Source organism: Ursus americanus, chromosome 33 (assembly GCF_024610735.1).
Source record: "Ursus americanus isolate L20-20 chromosome 33, mUrsAme1.1.p, whole genome shotgun sequence".
Classification (NCBI taxonomy): Eukaryota; Metazoa; Chordata; class Mammalia; order Carnivora; family Ursidae; genus Ursus; species Ursus americanus.
Genome location: NC_142159.1, coordinates 31,818,232 through 31,833,170, shown reverse-complemented (window position 1 = coordinate 31,833,170; position 14,939 = coordinate 31,818,232). Strand labels below are relative to the sequence as shown.

General features: G+C 50.7%; 1 gene segment (V, D, J or C); it reads right to left on the bottom strand.

The window, feature by feature from the left end:
- Nucleotides 1–12,686: 12,686 nt before the first annotated feature.
- LOC148107268 (T-cell receptor alpha chain constant-like) overlaps nt 12,687–14,939 on the bottom strand; it is a 55,416-nt gene continuing 53,163 nt past the window's right edge. The window contains 2 exon segments of the C gene segment in view: nt 12,687–14,106; nt 14,789–14,896. Coding sequence covers nt 14,790–14,896 — 107 coding nt within the window.

The window sequence follows — 14,939 nt, the reverse complement described above, 5'->3', positions numbered from 1 at the left end:
ATTGGGCTCCCTGCTCCACTGGAAGCCTGCTTCTTCCTCTCCCACTCCCCCTGCTTGTGTTCCCTCTCTTGCTGGCTGTCTCTCTCTCTGTCAAATAAATAAATAAAATCTTTTTTTAAAAAAAAAGCTGCATGCTCAAAAAAAATCGCATACTCTACCAGTTGCACTGAATTTTTAATTTTATTTAATTTTAACTAAGTTTAAATAGCCACGTAAAGCTGGGGGCTTCAGTGTTAGCACAGCTCTGGACAGATCCATTAAACTACCAGGTTATCGCTTCCTCATCTATAAAATGAGAGCATCAGACCAGTTGATCTGCAGAGCTCCTGCTGTCTTTAGAAACACATGATTTGTGCCTTCTGAAATTGTGATTCAGTTAGAGCTTGGCACCTCGAATTTCTGCAGAATGGTCTTGATTCACATTTTCTCTAATTTCATTGTTAATTGGGTGACCAGGAAGGATATCCAGGATGAAATGGATTGGAAGGAAAATCAGTATTTGAGTGTGTCTGCTCAGTCCTGGTGTCTGGATAGAGACATTGCCGGAGAAGAATACAGATTCCAAATAGAAGTGACCCTGTCTGGCTTTATCTTTTGTATCTATACAGAGAATAATGATTTTTAACCTTGTGTTGTGCCTGGCTTGCTTTTAAGATGAGTAGGACAGACTGATCAGATGGCGTGGTCTTTTCTGCGTGGGTGAAATAGACTGAAGAAGTCATGTGAACGTTCTCAGCAGGCGTCTTCCATTTTGCGTGTCTCGAGCTCATGGGAAGCAGTTTTATTAGTTTCCCGAAACCTTTATTCCCTGGTTAGCAGTTGAAGCATTCTTCTGAGCTGTTGCATAGTCCAATTTTGTTGAGTTAACATTTCAAAAAATCCTAAATCCTCTGCTTTTAGAATACTGTCTGGTAAATGTAGTTTTGTCTTAAAAGGAGGGAGCACATCTTTGTTAAGTAGAATTTTCTGAAAACCACTATCAAAGAGACTTAATCTCATGCGTCATTTTTGCCTTCTAAATGGACCAGCCCCAGTGTCTTAGATTTGTTTAACTGTTTTAATACCAGAGAAGCTCAAAACTTGACTTTTGTACTAACCTAGGATTTCTTTTATTATTCTGCGTCAAGGCTTCTCCCTGAAATGGCCCTATGCTCTAGTCTGCTCTCACCGTGGCCATTTGAACTGATGCATTAATAGTTCATAGTCTGTAGCCAGAGAGTTTGCTTTAAGAAATTGGATGGAGTGAACAGGTGAGTTTTAATAGGTCTGTTCTTAGTTGGCACTGTGAATGCTTTTTGTTCCCTGTTTTTTGTTCGTTCTTTTTCTCACTATTCGGATGTAGGAATGTTCTATAGTTCTGTTATCATTTCTCTTAGTACCATTGTTAGTGAAATAAAAGCACTCTGGCTAGGAGTCCGATAAGATCTTTCCTTTAAGCTCTGATGCTAGAATCTCCGGGTCATCAGAACCAGTACGCAAAATAAGGTGGTGCCCTCGTACCTGCCAGGGCAGCCCAGCTCTTCTGCAAGGTAGTGTTTTCCAGTCTTTTTCAAGTCATGACACCCAGAGAAGATTGCAGTTCTTTAAGGGCGCACTGCAAGAAAATTGGCTGCTGATGGCTGGAAATACTGGTGCCACCAAGGCTCAGGGTCACTTTCTGGCCGCACCCATGTTGCAGGCACTAGGCAGCTCTCCCGGAGGGACGAGAAAGGAAGCCTGGGTTTGCTGGGCAGGCCTCCGTCTCACAGCCTACAGCAGTCTCCAGTGGCCTGCAGTGATGTGGCTGCTTCTCTCGGAGTTATCCTCCACCTTCTTGCCAAAAATAACCTTATCTTTCAATGAAAATGAAAATTTTGGTCTTCTATTTTGGTCCTTTGTTAAATCCAAGATTGGGAATTTTTCTCTCTTGAATTCTTCCTTTTACCCACTAGTCTCCAACTGAAATTTAGTGCTTTGTATGCTTTCTCCGTCCAGAAAAGCCCTTTAGGCTAAGTTGCAGCCCGCCCCACCTCCAAGAGTTCGTGAGCCGAGAGGTCAGTGACTTGTATAAAGTCACGCACCCTTTTAATCGCAGAGCTGGAGTTAGAACCCACGCCTGCAACTCCTGGTCCGCTTTGCCTTGGTGTGCTTGGGATTCAGATGGGAACATTCATTTTTATGGATACCTTTATAAAATGTTCTAGTCTGGCTTCAATACTGTCTGGAATTTGGGAACCGCATAATTGGCTTTGTCTTCGTGGGTTCAGAATTTAGATTGAAGGATTTGGGGCCCTGTCTTATAGTATTGTAAGACATTTTTAAAAACCTTGAATGTCTCTCTTACCTTTCTGCTTCTTTCTTTCAGGTTCACTTTTTGATTTCCCCTGGATGAGAGCTTTAGAGATGGCAACTCGGACACGTGGATTTTCTTCGGATTTACACTTCCCTCCCGACTCTGATTTGGGATGGAGGTGGAGAGCCCAGAGAAGCCCCCGTGCTTCCATGTTAGAGCGGCTCTGTCGTGAGCATTTGTCAGCATGACCTCTGCTTCCCATTAAGTGTAGCCTTTTTGCCTTCCAAATTAAAAAACCCCATGCCACTCCTTCCTGTGCCTCTGGCTCGCTCTCTCTCTCTTTTTTTAATTCTTTATTGGTATTAAAATCCTTCTTTCCCTTCAGTCCTCTGCAGAGCTCTTTAGGAGTTGATAACTTGCAACTATGAATCTACTTCCATGTTTTCATTACGTGTATCTGAAGTTAACGACAAAAGGCAGTGCTGACAACCCTGGGAAATGACAGTCCTTTGTCTTTTCCCTGAGGCTGGTAATCCTTTACTAATCCTTCACTCGTTACAGGTGGTTCTGTGCTTATGACACAGTGCATTCCAGGAACTGCATCATTAAGCACTTTGTTAGAAATTGCACCGAGCGGGTGCTGCCATTTTCATCTGTTTCAGCTTGCTTTAGTGGTGAAAAGTGAAATATGTAATATGCAGTGTCAGCCGAGTGCAAAAAGTGAGGGTCGTGTATATGTCTGTTGATAGAAAATGGTCCTCTCCAAACCACTTGCACAAATATTCTCTGATTTGTTCTTGCAACTGTCTTGGGGGTTCTAATACTCATTAGATATGTGAAGACACTGAAGATCGGATTTGTCACTTGCTTAAGATCACAAGTCCCGACGCAGCTTGTGTAGAGCAGTGGATCTGCTGGCCGAAGTCTAGGCGTATTTATATGTATCATGCTAGCAGCCCTGTTTCCATCTTTGGTGCTATATATAGGACCTAAGTTACGCGGAGAATCCCACTATTTAAACTCAGCTGACTACCGAGATGATGAGTCGTGCTCTGGACGTTCTCCCAACCTGGCTGCACATTCAAATCGCTCGGGGAACTTAAAAGTGAAAGCTCAATGCCCAGGTCACATCCCAGACCAATTAAATAAAATTCTTCGAGGGAGGCATCTGTACTTACTTTGTAAAGCCAGCCAGCTGATCTCATGTGCCGCCAGGCCGAGGAGCCCTGCTCCGGGTTCTTGGTCCTCAGAATGGAGTTCACGGATGAGCAGAATCACCTAGGGACTTAGCTGAAAAGCAGACTCTCAAGCCCTCACCCCAGCCCCTCCTGAAGCAGTCTTTCGTGGTCCCGTGTGATTCATGTGCGTGTTCAAGTTTGAGAAGCACCGAGCTGGAGCAATGGTTCTCGTATTTTGGTGTATCTCACAGTTCTAGGGATTCAAGTTCACGAAAATTATGATTGAGCAATGTCATTTGCTCTAAATCATATGCAGGTATAGCTTTGTCAGGAGGCTTCTAGATTATTTTTAGTTACGATTGATAAACAGGTATTTTGAATAAAAAAAGTGAACTTTGAGGCAAATCGGTTGTAAACTGGGAACAAGAATTTTGTCAAGGAAGGGGCACCTGGGTGGCTCAGTTAACATTTAAGCATCTGAGTCTGGGTTTCCGCTCAGGTCGTGATCTCAGCGTTGTGGGATCAGTCCCTGCATTCGGGCTCCGTGCTGGGGGGGAGGGGTGGGAGGGTCTACTTGGCATTCTCTCTCCCTGTCCCTCGCCCTCTGCCCCTCCCCCTGCTCTCACTCAAATCAATCAATCAATCTAAAAAAAGAATTTTATCAAGGAAAACATTACAATTTTCAGAGCCTTTAATATACAGGTTTTGTTCATGTATTCCAATGATCTTGAGATAACGTGGGGCAGATAGCAAGTTCCCATTTATCAGATTATCTATTGTCTCAGAGATAATTTACTCAAGCCAGTGAAGATCAACGGGAAACATTCATCTTTGCAGTGTCTTTTCACCATTTGCCACAGGACGAAAAGCCTCTAGAATGCTTTTGGAGTTTTGACTTTAAATTTAGTTAAAAGCTCATTTTACAAGTGACTCATTTGTTTCTAGGCTGCTGTTGACTTGCTCAGTGGTTCTCAACTCTGTATATACAGAAGAATTAGCTGTGGAACTATTCCTTGAAGCTTAAAAGAATGTTATTACCCCCATTCCACTCCCATAATTGAGTTTCTGGTTCTTTGGTGTTTTTTGTTTTTGTTTTGTTTTTTGTTTTTTTAGCTGAAGTAGCTGAAGACATGGTAGATGAGAGGCACTGAACCAGAATAGGTAATCTGCTCATTAGATGCCTCTTCCTATTTCTGGACCTTTCTTAATACCGACCAGCTGTGTGGTGGTGATGCCTCTCATGGGCCTTCCCCATGGGTGCTCCATACAGCATGTCGAACGAGTGGATTTTGAGTACCACGGTACATACACAGAGTAGCAGCATTTCCTGCTGCCTCTGGCTCAACACCTTTTATGAGCTGGGTGTATTTTTATTTTCTGTGCTCTTTCGTGGGGCCGGAAGCCTTTGGCCACCACCACTGTACATAGTCTGTGCCCTGCCATTCTCTGCAGCGGTGGGAAGCCCGGCCCGAGCGCCTCCTGCCCACACGTTTCCTGTCCCCTATCACGTGGAAACCATCTCTTGTGTTTTCTTCTCTTAGCAGCCGATACCTTTGGCCTCTTTGATCATACCCTTTCATCTCGGGCTTCAAAATACTTTTGTTATGATAGTTGGAAAATCCGCGGTGGAGGGTCATGGAGGCCCATTCCCTGGTTGTGGAGGCCCAGAGAGCTAGCACGGCCGGTTACCAGAGGCTCGGAGTGGCGAGACTGACGTTTGAGTGCTGTATGACCTTGGAACTACATTTAATTTTTACACATTTACCAAATATCAAAAGTGGGTGTCTCCTGTGGGGGCAGGCAGCACTTCCCAGAACAAGGGCTCTTAGATGAGGAAATGAGAAAAGAGTGGGAGGAAGCTTCTGAAGAGCAAAATTAAAACACATTTTATTTGCTTACATTGAGTTAATAAGAGGGCCCCAGCTTATTGCAAAACTTCTGTCAGTGGGATGAAAAAGAGGTATATTTTCCAGCCCCCCCCCCCAGGCAGCCTGGTGTTGCAGAAAGCATTTTGCAAAGCATTTTGCTTGATGGAAAGTGTTGGTTTAAGAATCTGTTCTGCCATTTATTGTTTGTATTGACCTTTTGTGCTGCCTCTAAAATTTAGCAAATAGGGGCACCTGAGTGGCTCAGTGGGTTAAGCGTCCGTCTTTGAGCCTGGGGTCCTGGGATCAAGCCCTGCCTGGGGCTCCCTGCTCAGTGGGGAGTCTGCTTCACCTTTTCCCTCTGCCCCTCCCCACCGCATATGCGCGCTCTCTCTCAAATAAATAAATAAGTCTTTAAAAAAATTTCAAATAATTAGGCACCAAGGTACTGCAGTCCATAGTGCATGGGGTTATAAAAGATACGGCACGGCCCTGGCTGTCCAGGAGTGCGTGAGCTAGCATTGAGTGTCTACCATGTGTCCAGAATGGCAGGAAGTGCCCGCCTGCTATTTCTGTTTCCCTATAAATCCCCTGTGGTCGGAAAGTGGTATTCCTTTCCAGAGGAGGAAATGGAAATTCAGTTTGCAAGTGTTAGGGTCTGAATCTTATTTCTGTCTTATTCCAAAGCATTTGGATTAGGCGTTGAATGCGACAAACAGTAAACTAATAAGCATGGGGATAATAATACTTCACACGTTGTCCCAACAAAATGTGAGAGTACCTTGTTGATGTAATCGCTCCACAGATTATCAGTACTCTCACGGCAGTGATCAGAAATGCTGAGAACCATCTCGCACATACTGATTTTCTCCCTCAGCAGCACGTCCAGCTTTGGGCTACAGGACTATGGCGGCCAGTGGTGGGCCTTTCTCTTTCCCCAGGGGAGAGAGACGTTGCTAGGAGTCCTCTTTCGGGTCAGCTGTTCAGGCTTGCTCTGCTTTTTTAAATAACAGGGGTGAACAACTTTGGTTTTAACTTTTTATTATTGGAATTCTCTCTCTCTCTCTCTCTCTCTCTCTCACACACACACACACACACACACACACACACACACACACACACACGCCAGACTAGTCAAATAAACTCCCAGATGCCCAACACTCAGCTTCAACAATTAGCAACATTTCCCCGCAATCTAGTTTCAGGCTATTACTTAGTAAGACCCATCTGGAGGGAGAACACCTTCTTTCTAGGACTCCATTACTTAGTGGGAAAATATCTGAGTGCCTACTCTGTGCCAGGTACTAGAGATGTGGAGGTGATCAGAACAGCCCAGGCGCCTCTGCCTGAGTCTTACATCCCAGCTGGGAAGAGAGCCAGGTTAGCACGGACAGAGAACGGTGGTGTTCTATGGGGAGTGGAGGAAATCCACAGTCTGACGGGGTTGTTAAGTGGAGCTAGGGAGGGAGCTTCTCAGAAGCTGTGGTCAGGAAAGCCCTTTCTGAGACCGTGGCCTTTAGGCTGAGATCGGACCACTGAGAGAGCCGAGGCCCGCCGGCCTAGTCACCACTTTGCTAATGAGTTGCCACGTGAGTGAGGAATGGAGTCTGCACGTGCGGAGAAGTATTGCCTCAGGGGACTGACAACAGCTAAAGGGGCAGGCCTCTGCCTTGCCTTCTAGTCTGATCCTCAAGGGGGACCAAGGAGGTGCAAACAGTCACAGAAGAGGGGAAGAGGGAAGGGACAGCCAGGCAGAATATGAGACTCTGGTCTTGGCTGAGTCCAGAGACCGCAGGCCTTTCCCGCTCTTTCCTCTCTGATGGCAGCATCTGGAACTGGGTGGTACTGGGTGTCCACTGCGCTTCGTGCAAAACCGGGGGCTTTGAATTTAGTGCTGTTGCGGCCCTAGTGCCCCGTGATCCCAAGCAAGCCACTTCACTTGCTTCCTCCTGTGTGAGAGGGGGAGATCCTACTCGGCCTCCTGCTTAGGTTTTCCATGGAGATAATGCTTGCTTTGGTGAACAGGCCGTTGTTCGGAACAGATTCTAGATAGGGATGCTGGCCACCCTGTTGCTTGGTAAAGCACCGGAGTAACGGGTGAGCAAGGAGAAGTGAGGACACCCTAGAGTTTGCTAAAAATAGTGTCTTGAGGTCTCTGCTGGAGAGACGTCCTTTTTAAGGTTAACCCAGTTTCCCCTGATCAAGGCTGGAAGCATGAAATGGAGACCAGTTGCTCACCACTTTCTAAACCACATTCCTTCATCTACTTAAACTCTCTTAAGTCCTGCCAGCCTTGTCTTACATTTATAGGCTCTTCCCCTAATATTTTCTTTTCTCCTCCTTGTCCGAATTGTGTTTGGGTGGTTCAGGGAAAGGGAAGACAGGCACTCTGCTCTCCCTCAGTGGGATTTTTGAAAGGGGGGGGGATCTCTGCCTACTGTCTCTGGGATGGAAACATGCTCCCATTTCCAGAGCAAACAGGAAGACTGGGCTCTTTCCTGAGGTGGTGAAAGCCCCCTGGAGCCACTTAGGTGTTCTGGCTTGTGAGAAGATGGCCACCCGAGAAGGTGGCCCACTGGAGGGTGCTGCAGAGGTCTGCCTTACGCTTTCAGACCTTGTGTTCTGCGGGGTCTCCTGGGAACCTTTCTGAGGACAGAGAGGCCCCAGAGGCTGAGAGGGGAGATAAGAACCAAAAGTGCTCGGGGTGGGGGTGCTCTGGGGCTGGGAGTGGTGGCTACTGTCAGAAATTGGGCCGTAGCCTTGCCATTGTCTCTGGCAGGCTCTCCGTGGAGCTCTCCTGGAAGCTGGGGGCCACAGAGGGAGGAAGCAAGCGTGCCTGCTGGTGCGGTGAGAAGCTCCTGGGGCCATGCTGAAGGGAAAGGGGTCACCTGCTGTGGGAAACAGCACACACTAGTGGGGCCTGGGAGCCTGGAGCTGGCCAGGGGCTGGCCTCCGGCAGCGTGGTGGGCCAGCCTGACGGTCAGCGTGTGGGCTCACGGTCCCTTTTCCCAGGTGTTTCCTTGAACATGTGTGCTTACTGAGCTTGGACACCCTTATCCCTTCGATGGTATCGAGAAGCTGGCGGGCTACGTTGTATTGTATCCACATCATGGATGAAAAATTAGGACTCCAATGTTGAACACTAGTGGGGGGCGGTTCTCCTGACTCCTCCTGAGGACTCGTCCCCCAAATCTGGTAACGGAAACGCCATCATGCAAATACAGTAATTGACACGTCTCTTTCATGCCTACATACTCACTGGACTGTTAGCTCCTTGAGGACAGAAACTGTATTTAATAGGAACAGTACTTTATTGAGATCAAATTTACATACGCTAAAATGCACACGTCTTAGGTGTCCATTTTAACACATTTTGACCTGAGTATACGCCCACGTAACCATCACTCAGAACAAGATACAGATAATTTCCACCACCCTGAAACTCCCCTCATGCCCTTTTCCAGTCGATCCTTTTACCCCAGAGGCATCCACTGTTGTCATTTCTATCACTGGTGATTAGTTTTGCCTCATCTTGAACTTCATCGATGTGGAGACATACAGTTGGACAGAGACAGTCCCGAGAGCCTGGCACGGGTCTGGCACGTGGCAGGAATGCAACGTGAAAGAAAGTCCTGGTTCTTAAACTACCCTACGAGAGACAGCATTGATCTCATTGGGAAACTGAGGCTGTGGGCAGTTAGTGACCTGCCCAGGGCAACAAGGCCAGGGCAGGGGTAGACCCAGGCTCCCCATTCTGAATGCACATCTCTCTCTCAGCCTCCCCCTAGCTACCCCCCCACCCCAGCGCTCTATGAGCGAGCCTGATGACGCAGGGCAGGTAGTGACCCCTGCTGCTTGCGGGGCCTGACCCGGGGACCCACTTCCCTGTATGGGAGGTGCTAGGATCACCAAGCTCTGGCAAAGGGCAGGGGCTCCGTTCGCAGAAGGAAAGTCACCTGCCCTTTTATTTTCCTCTGAAGGAGATTTTTCCAATTTTGGGGGGCTTTCCTTCCCCCAGAATAAACAGACTAAGGGGAAGAGGCCTTTTTGGTGGAGCGCAGCTGCCCCCAGCTGGGCGGCGGGGGACACTTCCACCGAGCGGGACGCGTCAACACGGCGCGTTTTGCGCGTTTCGGGTTCTGGTCTTGGTTCTGTGGCTCCTTCCTTGGCGCTTGGCCTCCTGCCTCCCGGGCTACTGGTCTCCGAGAAGCAGAGGTCTCTCAGGGCCGTCTCCCGGTGCTTCGGCCTCCGCCTGGAGTGAGGGTCTTCCTCGGAGAACCAGCCGGTCCCAGCTGTGTGTGTGTGTGTGTGTGTGTGTGTGTGTGTGTGTGTGTGTGTGTGTTGGGGGGCAGTTGGGGCCCCACACCTGGGGGAGGCTGGGCCGGACGGAAGCTTTGAGGGCCAGTATTAAGCGAATATTTAAACAGGTGTGGTCAAGGTTTGATCCGAGGGCTCCGTTCAGAGGCGGGGCGGAGGCGGGGTGGCGGAGGCTTCTCTGCAGGGGGTTCGCAGCACCTTCCCCGCCTGCTGCTGGGTGCCTGCCAGCGCCCCCCCCCCCAGCTCCCCGTCTTCCTGTCGCACCTGTGGTCAGTAGCGGTATAATGGCCAGCCAGCCTGGCCCAGGCACGTGGCCTGGGGCGATGCTATCTCTAACTCAGTATTTTTAACTCCCCTTTGCAGAGGATGTGGCTTCTGCGGGAGAGCTTCAAAGGGTGCCCCACTTGCCCCTCGGGGCAACCATGACGTCATGGAAATGGGGAGGGGAGGCCCTAAGCCCCCAAACACCTGGCGAGAAGTGGGAGCCTTTTTCCACTTCCTGTCCTACTTCTGGCTACTGACTCAATGTCTGACCTGTTTATTAATTTCAAAATACAGCTCTCCATGTGATACTCAGAGGAAAGCTTACGCATGTGTGTGTCTGGGTGAAATGAGGTCTGGAAACCAGGTGGCCTTCCACAAAGTCCTCAGGGGTCAGGGCGCTTAACAGAGTGACCACACCCGGCCCCACCTGGCTGCTCCCCAGGCCCGCCCTCCATCCAGGAAGTAGGCTGGGTCTTAATGTGGGGAAAGTGAGGCGGTCAGTAATGTGACCTTTGGCCCCTGACCTTGGAATGGTGGTGCAGTGACCCGAGTTCTGACTCCCTGGCGCCTGGAGTACCATCCTCCAGACTCTCTTGGATGATTGCCCACCTGGGGGCTTCACTGGCCAATGGGCCATCACTCAGGTTTTGCTTTTCCTGATAGTTCTTGACAGGTCACTCTTAGCTCTTGGCAAAACAGTGAAATAGTGGCTCACCCAGCCGACTCCTCTCTTCATCTCCATTTTCCTTTCTCTTAGGCTCACCCCACGGCCCCCACCAACTTGGCTTCCTTCCCAGTGCCTAATGGCACTGAGTACTTATTTGTTCCTTTGCTAGTTAAGTGTATATTAAGCATCTGTGGTGTGCCAGCCACGCGCTGGGTGTTGCAGACCCACGGATGAACAAGATACGCCGCCCATCCCGAGGAGTGCAGAGTTGAGTGGAATTTCCTGCCAAGATATTACCTGGTAACTAAGGTGATATCTGTTAAGGCTTTCCATGTGACCCAGGGGAACGGGATTTTAATGGGCAAACCGAGAAGACAAATAGTCCTTCAAGACTCAGATGGTTGCCTCTCCAATGGTGGCTCATAGCAGAGGGGGGGGTCACTCGGTTGGAGATAAAGACCCCACCCCACTTCAGGGTGTTCCTGAAGCGCATACTGGCTTAGCCCCCTTCTCTTGAGGGGACAGTGATTCCAGTTACATTAAGCGGGCAGGTCTCTGGGTGAAGTGTCAGAGAATCCTCTAGAATCTTAGAACCGGGGTCTTGAGAAGTCATTCGGTTCATTCTTTTGCCTCCAGGGCTGGCCTGTGCTTAAGCTCTTTGGGACAGGAGGGTATCTGTCCAGACAAATCCATTCTCCAACTGGCCTTGGTGACACATTCCTTAGTGGGACAGAGGCCTTGTCTCCTTGAGGCTGTCTCTGTTCTTGGGGCCTGGGGCTCTCCAGGGCTGGGCCTTTGTGTGGATGTGATGGCTGTGTCTCCGGGTTTCCTCAGCAGCCTCTTCCTTCCAGGCTGAGAAGTGCCTGGGCCCTTACTGCCCTGAGGGGCTCTGCTGTAGTGACCCCAGGCCCAGTGCTGACCTCCAAGGGGGTACAGGAACCCTTTGTCTGGGCCTCCTCGTAAGCGTATTTTAATCCCCTCTGACACCCTAGGTGGGGCCTGGGGCCAGACGTGAGAACAGAGTGGATGAAGATGAGTGGGGTCTCTGTATCACCCTCTCAGCACACCCACTTGCTCTTGGTCTGCCCTCTGACTCGGCTCTAATTGGCTTTAGGCTTAACCGCCTTAGACTTGACGGAATGTTCTTGCTGGGATCGAGGAGCCCTGCTTTGAGGTGGAAATGTCTCAGGGGGTGTGCCGACCCTGCTTTCCAGATGGCCCCTACGTGCCTGAAGCCTTGTCACCCTTGGCTCAGGCCGGGCCCGGAAGGAGGAACCCTTGCTCCCTCCGTGGGTCTGGGTGGATCCCCAGCCACTGCCCATCACCTCATAGGCCCTTGGGTGGCCTTAGGGGTCCATGACTTCAGGGCCCTAGGACCCTGGGCTGGTGTGACTCCATAGGCTGCCCTGGCCTTCTCCCAGGTTCTTGGAGGGGTCTGTCTTTAGCCCCTTCACTGCCTCCCAGGGTTCTTGCTCCTGTCCCCTGCTGTAAGCCCCCACGTCCCCCTCAGCCTCAGCACCTTTGCCACCAACTCTCAGGAGCAGGGCTGCCTCCCCGCCACCCACACACCCCTTGCTTGGATCTTTTGTATACAGACCGAAGTGAATGACTATTTTAGGAGGAAAAAAAGATAAACTAATTTGCCTTAGGTTTTTAGCGGTTGATAAAGGCTTGCTCTATTAACCCTCCCAGGGGCATTTTCGTTTAAAGGGGGAGGAGAATGCTTTAATTAAAAGGAATTCCCAGTGGTGGGCTCTCTGGCGCTGTGTCAGATCCATGAGGAGGCGGTTTTCGGTTCTCCACAGGTGGCAGAACCTCACCTTTGGGAAGGTGGTACCTGTCCTGTGTGTGTGAGAGGGACCCGCTCTGACAGGGTGTCCTCTGTGGCTGTCCCCTCTAGTGATCTTTAAAAGGACTTGCATATAGGTTACGGATGAGGGGGCTCAGTGAGAACTGAGGATTCCGTGGCTGCCCTCCTCCATAGAGGCCACAGAATCAGAGGTGCGTGGAGCTGGAGGCAGCCCCCTAGTCTTAGATGACATTTTACAGGCAGTGACCCTGGAGCTCATGGAAGGGAGGGATATGCTCAGGTCCCTTGTTGAGCTGGTGGCTCTATCCCCGTGAAAAGAACAGGCCTGAATTGTAGCTGGAGGGATTTGCATGTTTCTGGCTGATGCGGTCAGAGGCACACGCGTGAACCATAGAGGTGTCTGGGGATAGGACCCTCTCCTCCCACTGGGACTCGTAAGCCCTGGGCTTGATAGCAATAATTGTGAGGAGCATGGCTGCATGTCCAAAGGGTGTTCCCATCAGTGTCCATGACCCCAGGAAAGGCACTCAAGCTCAGAAGAATACCAGGGATCCCAGGGAGCCCCACCTCCTGTCCTCTAGGTAAGAGCATAAGACATCCACTGTCCTTGGCAGAGTCCCTGAGCTTGAGGGGAGAGGATTCGTTTCTTACATCCAGGCGGGGGTGGGGAGAGTAGAAAGTCTGGCTAATCTTCACCCCCTTCCCCTGCTCTTAGACTGGGCACCCCAACCAGGCAGTGGAGTGGTGGGTGGTCCCCAGCCATGAATCTGTGAGGGCAATGCACGGTTTCAGTGGGAATCCAGCCTGAAAGGAAAGGCAAGGGAAATGGTCCCGGAGGGCAGGAGACAGTGGGTGGCATTTTGGGGATACTTGCTGTGTGGTCCCTGTCTGCCAGATTTCAACTGCCAGTCCTGATCGGTCATGGACATGGGCCTCCCGCTATGGGTGGCCCAGTGGTGTGGCGGGAACATGGAAGAGCAGGGACCTCAACTTTTAAGTGGGTTTGCCTGGCCCCCAGCACAGCCTTCTAAGTGGAATTTTCTTTAGAGGTTGTTCCAGGAAGAGGTTGACTTCAGCAGCTTGCTGAGTTAGGCTCCCCAGACAACATCGGGACAAACGCCTTGGTTTCTGCCCGGGCAGGGATCAACAGCAAGCTGAACGTGACCCTGACCAAATCCAGTCAAACAGGAGCACCGTCCCGGCTCTTCCAAATTGCCTCTAATGAAGCCACGGGTAGCAGAATACACAACAGGGCTCAGATACACAGCATAGCGGGGCCTCCGTAATCATTTGCCCACATCTTGGGGGGAAGGGTGGTACATATGCCTGTATGAACACTACTTAAAAAATACAAACTCTTCACAACGTTCTCCAGGAGCCAGAGCCCAAGAAGACCCACTGGGGATCCCTCGTGGGGGTGGGGAGCGCAAGAGGCAATCTCAGGGGAGGGGCAGGGCGTCCAGCAGCCCCCTGCCTTTGCTGGGAGTGCCTGACAGGCCGCAGTGAGGGACCGAGGCGGTGGAGGCAGTGCTCGGGGGCTCTTCAGATCTTGATCACGAATATCTGGTGGCATCCGGTTGGTGTCTGTTGCCAGTGGGGCCCGAGAGGCCGAGAGGCCCAGGGAGCCTTCTCCTCCATGGGGGCTGAGAGTCTGCCTCTGCTTGAAGGGGGGAGGAGGCACGGTGGGGCGGCAGGAGTGAGGGAGTGCCAGGCCCGCTCACGGTCCTGGTGACCTGGGATGAGGAAGAACAGTGGTTAGGCCGGCTACCGAGGAGACAGACTCAGGACAGTTAGGGGTGTGGGTGGAGATGCCTCTATCTGTAGAGTTCTAGGAGCACAAGGACACTGGAGTTCTTGCTGATGGTGATGGAACAGGGTGCCCTTGTCAGTAGGGTGACCAGGGACACCGGGACAGAAGGATATGTCGATGCGGGCTGGGATTAGGGGATAATAGGAGACTAATATCTTCGCATCGTACTGGGCGCAGAGGACATGAGGAAAGGACCTGGGGGCCCCTCTAGGTTTTGCAGTGAAAGGAGTACAATAGAAGGCGTGGGCATAAATGACTCTGGGTCCTGAGGTTTTCTTCTTTTTCCACTCGTTAGTGGGGGGCCCTTGCTGGGACTTGGCCTCAACGTCTTTCTTTCCAAAAGGAGGAGAATAACAGCTGTTCTTCATACTTTGTAGGGGAGACATGGCTCAACCGAGGTGCCTCTTGTCACCTGAGGAGTCCTACCAATGTTCTAGGCCACTGTTATTAGCAATAGGAACCCCTCACTGGAAAAAGGGGAGGAGTTTGGTGGGCCCCACTTAAGGACCTAAAAGCAAGACCTTGGCGGGGGAGGTTTGCTTTCTGAGCCTGGGGACCTGCCTTGAGACCGTCACAGCCGCACTCCCCCCGAGATGCCTGCTCACCTCAGCGGGACCACAGGCGCAGTGTCATGAACAGGTCAAACCCGGCCACTTTCAGGAGGAGGACGCGCAGCCCGATCACCAGCAGGTTGCGGGTGTTTAGGTTCATATCTGCAAAGCCGAGAGGTTACTGGCATGTACCCTGGAGGTCCGC